The following is a 7,859-nucleotide window of genomic DNA, read 5'->3' as shown; positions in this document are numbered from 1 at the left end:
GTCACTTTTGATCAATTTAATGCATCCTTGCTGAATAAAAGTTTTATTTAATTAAAACAAAAAAGTTACTGACCCCAAACTTTTGAATGTTAGTAAATATAAAATCATTACATTACAACCAGAAGTCTTCTTGCAGACCACTTGTATATCCCACACATACACAGTCTGGCCGTGACGTTCTTCCTCTGCTCTGTGTGTGTGTGTGTGTGTGTGTACAGGTTTTTCTATACTGGTGGGAACTTAAACCTGAATACACACCAACTCATGGGGACTCGGGTTGGGAAACAAGCTTATAAATAATACAGAAGGAGTTTTTTTTATTTTTTTGAGAATGTAAAAATGCAGAAAGGTTCCTGTGGGGGGTAGGTTTAGGTGTAGGATTGGTGTATGGCGAATATACGGTTTGTACAGTATAAAAACCATTACATCTATGGAGAGTCCCCATGTGTGTGTGTGTGTGTGTAAGCGAGTAAGTGTGCGCACTGTAGAATTCTGTGTCAGCATGTTAACTCTGTGTAGCTTTTCTTTGGACTTATTTTTGTCATCATGTTTGTTTGTGCCACCTGACTGTGTCTTCAGGGAGCCTGATGAATGATTGTGAACATTTGACTTACAGTTGTAATATTTGTATGTTGGCTTTTCTCTGTCTGTTTTCTCTCTCTATAGCTGCCTGGTTTCTGTGGTGTACTGATTTTCTAATGGAATTTTTCCTCTCCTCTTTACTTTCTCTTATACAACCACTACTACAGTCTCTCATTGCAGTTTTACATTTATACTGTAGCTTTAGTTAGTTGCACTGCTATGTATGTAAATGGACTGCAGTCAAACAAGTGATTCAGGATTTTTAGTTTTCGTGTCATATAGGTATAGGCATACTTGGTGTGAAGAGTCCTTCACAGCAAATTGACACTGCATTTTTAGCCGTTAAAGGAATGGTTCACCCAAAAATGAAAATGCTGTCATCATTTTGTCACCCTCATGTCATTCCGAACCCAAAATCTGTTATTTTTAGTGGAAAATTAAGAAATAATTTTTCCTTGTCCAAAAAAGACCTTCAGGTCCTGCGGAGCACAACATTTTTATTAAAATTAAAATTTTGATTTGTTCACAAAAAGTTTTATTTATATATTATTTATATACTGTTTTAATATTTATTGATATTTTTTAATTAGCTTTTATTTTTATGTTTTCTGATTTCATTTCTGAATTTACAAACTTACTGTTTTACCAACACCAAAGTTGGTAATTTTCTTTTAAGGTTTTTTTTTTTTACCTAAAATTTATTGGGGAAAAAATATTTTTTAATAGTTAGTTTTTATTAGTTAACAGTAATAACACTACAGGACTTATTGTGCAATTCCAAGCAATACTGAATGATCATAAAGTCTTATGGACTACTTTTTGCAGGGTTCTGTTTTTATCATTTTTAGGAGCTTGACAGTTGTGGTCAATATTAACTATCCTTCTGTAGGATTTCCTAAAAAAAAATCTCTTCGTGTTCCACATAAGATATATAACAGCATAAAGGTTTGGAATAACATTTTTGGATGAACCTTTCCTTTTATCAGTTTACGACTCCTAACATGGAAGCAAAACTGAGTGAGAGCCAACAGCTCAATTACTGCAGTCCATGTATTCAAATTCACAGTCAGTCTGTCTTATCTTGGCTCCATTTTCTCTCTATCTCAACCTTTCTCTCGCTCCACCACTCTTTCCTCTTCTCATTCCTCACTTGCCTCTTTGTTCCATTCTTCTCTGTGTCTTCCTTCGGGTATCTCTGTGTCCATCATTGAACTGTCTCTCTCTGCTGTGTTGTGTGGTACCACAGGTGGGGATCTGCAGACGACCTGCGGTACTCCAGAGGAGGGCGGATGTGAAGACATGGACTGGGAGGAGGAGAGAGAGATGGAGAGACTAGCATGTGAGGGGGATGACTTCATCCCTCCCAAAATTATGGTATGCAGCTTAATTTAAATGTGTTATTTTCTGTTCTTAATGTAATTCAGATTTTAATTTTGTTTAATTTTTAAGTAATTTTATTTCATTTAATTACATTACATTTACAATGTTAATTTAATTTAATAAATCATTTTACATAATTTTGTTTAATTTTCACTGTAATTTACTTGTACTTTAATTAAATTCAAAATGTAAATTCAACTCTGAGTGGTGACCATTTTTATTTCTGTCACTTAAGTAATTTTATTTAATCAAATTTATAATGTTAATTTAATTTATTATGATTTATTTTAAATTCAATTAAAAGAAATTAAAATTCAATTCTTAATGGTGAACATTTCTGTCACTTTTGTATCCTTTAGCTGATCTCGTCTAAAGTTCCTAAAGCAGAATATGTTCCCAACATCATTCGAAGGGGCGATACATCTATTATACCCATACTTTATGTAAGTCAAGCCAGTCTTCACTCTATATCACACAGTGTTACATAACACATCATCCAGATATCCGTTTTGGCCATTTACAATAAAACAAATTTGTAGAGTTAGTGGATTTTCACCGAAAAGAAACTTGAAACACAAAGCTAATGCTTTGACCTGTGCAGTAGAACCAAAATCACTCTATAGGATGTGATACAAGAGGACACTTCACAAAATACTGTCCAGAGGTTTAAACACACAAGTGATGACCAAATTGATAGCAAACACAATAGCAGATGACAACACGTCCTCAACAGCACAAAGAAAAGCAGGAGCCAGTAATGTTATCTGGACCGAATGAGTGTTTATTAGAGATTAGAGACATTAAGCATGATATAAAGCACATTTTCCCTTCAGAATGAGTCTTATCTGTGTGTTTGTATTGATTGTTTTCATTATTTTTATCTCCAGGATCATGAGCATGCAACGTTTGATGATATTTTGGGTATGTAGCTTCATGTGTGTGTGTGTTGTTTGTTGATGTGTGCTTGCTGGATGCAGTGTGATTTTTTTTGTGTGTGTGTTTGAGCACTTTACCCCTTGCCTGGTTATTTCATTGTGGAATGATGGTGGGCTTTGTATTGGTTTTTGCACTAACCAGCATGAGAAGCACAAAAACAATTGAATTCCTGATAAATTACAATGGATCAGAGAAGTGCCTATATATGACTGTTTTACAACAGTGACTCTGTAAAATCTGTGGTGATCAAGTTTTATTCAGCGTGTTTTGGAGTCTAACAGAATCAGAAATTCATAAATGAACTTCATTCTTCCTTTTAAATGCCAATGGGTAGTTATGCTAATTAATAATATTGATTGTTTGTCCATTTGTTTGTGCACGACCTTTGTTTGTGCATGCTTGTTTGTGCACGACGGAGAGCTGACCCAGCCCAATCAACCCCAATCTGTCAGTGGATCACCAGATGCACCGATACCATTTCTTCAGAACCGATACCGATCCGATACCAGCACAATTTCTGTGTGCTGTGTGCTGACCTGATCATCACTCTTTTGTGTGTTAAACACAATCTACTAAATATAGACAACTTCATTTTAAAGAAAAATAACAAATGAAAAAATATATAATTATAATTTATAACAAAAATACTATTATAAACTAGGTTAGTGGATCATTCGGAAGCAAAAGTTACTCTAGAAAAATCATGAGTGTACAATAATTTTATAAAATCTAAACATTTAGTGAAAAAACATTCTTTTGTGGGGAACAACTAAGAGTGAATACGTGTAGGACTAAATCTGGTAAAATGTTACACATTCATGAAAAGCAAGTAAATATAATAAAAATGTTAATAAAAGACATTACTTTTAAATGTATAGAAAAGTAATGAGGCAGCAACATATGATAGATATGACAGAACAAGAAAGGCCATTAAAAGCGTGTGAAGTACAATTTATTCATAGTGCTCTCTACTACATTGTTGTGATCTAACAGTAACATGATTTAGAAATAGCACTAAACTCCAGCAAGATAATGTCATTTTATGCAAAACCATTGATCTTTATTTACAGATCAAGTATAATTATAAAAACATTGAATCATCTTGTTAGGGATGCGCCGATCTGATACTCCGTATCCGATACTGCAAAAGACCCCTCTCACAAGCTCCTGAAATTTGCAGATGACACTACCATCATTGGCCTCATACACAACGGAGACGAGTCTGCTTAGAGACAGGAGGTTAAAGAGCTGGCTGTCTGGTGCAGTCTTAGCAACCTGGAGCTGAACACGCTCAAAACAGTGAAGATGATCGTGGACTTCAGGGGGAACCTGGTTATTCTCACCCCCCACTCACCATCATAAACAGCACTGTGGCAGCAGTGGAGTCATTCAGGTTCCTGGGCACCACCATCTCTCAGGAACTGAAGTGGGACACTCACATAGACTCCATTGCTAAAAAGGCCCAGCAGAGGTTGTATTTCCTTCGCCAGCTGAGGAAGTTCAACCTGCCACAGGAGCTGTTGAAACAGTTATACTCGGCCATCATTGAGTCCGTCCTGTGTACATCCATAACTGTCAGGTTTGGTTCAGTTACCAAATCAGACATCAAAAGACTACATCGAACAGTCAGGACTGCTGAGAGGATTATTGGTTCCCGCCTGCCCAACCTCCAAGATCTTTACACTTCCAGAGTGAGGAAAATGGCTAAGAAAATCACTTTGGACCCCACACACCCAGCCCACTCTCTCTTTCAACTGTTGGCGCTACAAAGCACCGACCACCAAAACAGCCAAGCATTTTTTTCTGCCCGAACAATTAAAACTTTCATAACTATACATTGTCCATTATAACTGACACATTTATACATCTGAAAATTGTACATTTGTAAACTACATAAACTGTACACTTGTAAATAACATATCTTATGTTACACGTATATTCATTAAAACAATTATATATGTTTTATATATGTTTTTTCTCTATATTTCTACTTCTGTATTATATTGCATTGTTTAATTTTCTGTTTTTCTTATATTAGTGTTATTTCATCTCTACTGTGTAATTACTATGTACAGTATGTCTACACTATCATGTATGTTTGCACTATGACTGTACTTTCTTCTGCACTGGAAGCTCCTGTCACCAAGACAAATTCCTTGTGTGTGTAAACAATAAACATACTTGTCCATAAAGCTCTTTGTGACATCTGACTTCTGATATAATGTAATAAAATGATGATGAAACTTAATATTTAGGATTTAAAGGACTTGAAAAGTGTATAATATAATGAAAGTTAACTTCAAAAAATAAATAAATATATATAGGGTTTGCATGCAAATCAAAAAAGCAACAATGAAAGAAAACGGTGCTTACACGAGATTTATAAATGATCAGTTTTTTCTTCATGTCTATATAATGTAATATAATATAATATAATAAATGTGATCCTTAGGGAAAAAATATTAATTTAAGGGTTTACGTGCAAATTAATAAAACAACAATATAAGATTATGGTGTTGTATGAGTTTTGGAAATTACCTAATTTTCTTCTTCAGTTACATATTGAATAAGCTGTCAGAAGCGTGATTATAGACCCTTTCATGTAAAGTAAAATTAGGGTAATAGGCAAATAGGTTTTGATCATGCATGTAATGGCACTCAATGTGACTAGCAGTGTGTTTGTTTTGTGTGCAGAGGAGATTGAGAAGAGATTGACAGCCTACAGGAGGGGCTGTAAGATCTGGCGCATGCTGATCTTCTGTCAGGTGAGAGAAGAACAAAGCCAACAAATACACAGAATTACAAGAAATGAGACTGTAAGTGCACCAGAGCGAATCAGCAGTGTCTGTAGGAATAATACTTCACTGCTGTCTCAGTTTGATTATTTGTGTTTGATGTTGCGTAATGGTTGTGTGTTCAGATGGATAAGAATTCACAGCTCTCTCTCTCTCTCTCTCTCTCTCTCTCTCTCTCTCTCTGAGATCAGAGGGCAGTGCTACTGGTCTTCTGTTTCGTTGAGTTTGATGTTATGTAAGGTTTCAAATGTGTAATTTTCTGTCTCAGGGCGGCCCGGGGCACCTGTACCTGCTGAAGAATAAAGTGGCCACTTTTGCCAAGGTCGAGAAAGAGGAAGACATGAGCCAGTGAGTAAGATCCATAGAAAAGCCTTGTCTTGATAATCCTTTAGTGTTTAATAAAAAGAGAACTATTGTCTGAGCGATTCGCTCATGTGTTTGTGGTGTACACGCAGGTTTTGGAAACGTCTGAGCCGGTTTATGAGTAAAGTGAATCCAGAGCCGAACCTGATCCACATTATGGGTTGCTACGTCCTGGGCAATCCGAATGGAGAGAAGGTATTTCAAGTTCTGAAGCAGCAAGTCCACAGTATTTATGCATGCTTGTATCTTGAGTTTCTGCATTATATTTAGAAATGGTCCCTTTGGGGCCTGCTGTGGCCATGTTCAGCTCTCATCTCTTTCGACACAGACATGCACCAGCTCCATCTCTCCATTTTTCTATATAACACCTCTCTTGTCTATCACCATCATGCCTGACAGCATTTTCCCCCTGGTTATGTAACTTAAAATAACCCTTTCCTCTCCAGTACTGAATCTTTCATAGATCTCGAGCTTTCATAGATCTGTGTTTATGCATCAGTGCTCTGTAACCATCTATTCATAGCAATTTGTGAAAGTGTTCTAACTATTTCCTGTTAAGTACACTTTAGTTTCTGGAAATACTTCACATTATCTTCTTTAATGTAATGAATAAACCCAACTTTGACTTTGGCGATTGTTCAAAAGTTGGTCAAAAATTACTGAAGATTTTTGTAATATTGCAAAAGATTTCTATTTCAAATAAAACAATACTTCAAAAATTGTATCACAATTTACACACAAATATTAAGCAGCAAAACAGTTGATAATAATCAGGGTTTCTACTGTTAACTAAAACTAGAACTAAAACCATTAAAAAAAATTGTTACTTAAAATAAATGTTAACTGAAATAAATAAACGAATTCAAAATATTAATAAAAACTAAAATAATACTAAAATAGCAGATAATCATTAGAAATGTTTTTGAGCAACAAATCATCATATTATAATTATTTATTTTAGTATTTATATATAAAAAAACATATTTAAGCGAGTTGCCAAGGCATAACTTTGCGTTTCTTTTAGTTTAAGTACTGAAATAACTAAAACTTAAATAAAAATGAATAAGAACTGTATAGACATATTTAAAAAAAAACTAATAAAAACACAGCAAAATTATTAAAACTTGAACTGAGAGAACTAATTCAAAAAATAATAAAAACTATAATAGTATAGCAATGATTCTAAAATAACACTGACAGTAAATAAGAAATGTTTCTTGAGCACCAAATCAGCATATTAGAATGACACTGAAGACTGGAGTAGTGATGCTGAAAATTCAGCTTTATCATAACAGGAATTAATTACATTTTTAAAAACATTAAAAATCAAAAACAGTTATTTTAAAGCTGCAGTCCGTAACTTTTTTTGGTTAAAAATGATCCGAAATCAATATTTGAGCAAGTACATAACCAGCAAGTGTTCAAAACTATCGCCTTACTTTAGCCCGATTCACAACGGTTAGCTTATAATAATGTTTTCTAATTTGAGTGGTACGGGTAGGTTTTCGCGGGAAATTCGAGCATGGCACTGCGTCATTACGTCACGTCTGTAAACATAAAGAAGTTGTCCCGGCTACTAGACTATCGCATGTGAGGATCCTGCAGGTGGCCGAGCGTTCATAGCCCTTTCTCACAGCAGCTGGAATAATTAAATGTATCATTTTGATGGCGGATTGTAATCCAGAAAGGATTGTGTTTATGAAACACATGTGAATGAAATTAAATTATATTCCAGTTATAAATGTGCTTCTGATTACAGATAGGCTGGGATTACAAAGATTTGTATTTTAAAGAAAACCAGTT

General features: G+C 34.8%; 1 protein-coding gene across 1 annotated transcript in view; it reads left to right on the top strand.

Moving 5' to 3' along the window:
• Nucleotides 1–7,859, top strand: part of LOC107692273 (NMDA receptor synaptonuclear signaling and neuronal migration factor-like) — a 37,607-nt gene that overhangs the window by 25,273 nt on the left and 4,475 nt on the right. Inside the window, exons 8-13 of the mRNA XM_016491232.1 lie at nucleotides 1,829–1,956; nucleotides 2,322–2,405; nucleotides 2,850–2,883; nucleotides 5,593–5,663; nucleotides 5,962–6,041; nucleotides 6,149–6,251. Coding sequence (XP_016346718.1) covers nucleotides 1,829–1,956; nucleotides 2,322–2,405; nucleotides 2,850–2,883; nucleotides 5,593–5,663; nucleotides 5,962–6,041; nucleotides 6,149–6,251 — 500 coding nt within the window. The remainder of the gene's footprint in view (nucleotides 1–1,828; nucleotides 1,957–2,321; nucleotides 2,406–2,849; nucleotides 2,884–5,592; nucleotides 5,664–5,961; nucleotides 6,042–6,148; nucleotides 6,252–7,859) is intronic.

This window comes from Sinocyclocheilus anshuiensis, unplaced genomic scaffold (genome assembly GCF_001515605.1).
Source record: "Sinocyclocheilus anshuiensis isolate Anshui unplaced genomic scaffold, SAMN03320099.WGS_v1.1 scaffold478, whole genome shotgun sequence".
In the NCBI taxonomy this organism is placed as follows: domain Eukaryota; kingdom Metazoa; phylum Chordata; class Actinopteri; order Cypriniformes; family Cyprinidae; genus Sinocyclocheilus; species Sinocyclocheilus anshuiensis.
This window is presented reverse-complemented; position numbering and strand designations above follow the sequence as displayed.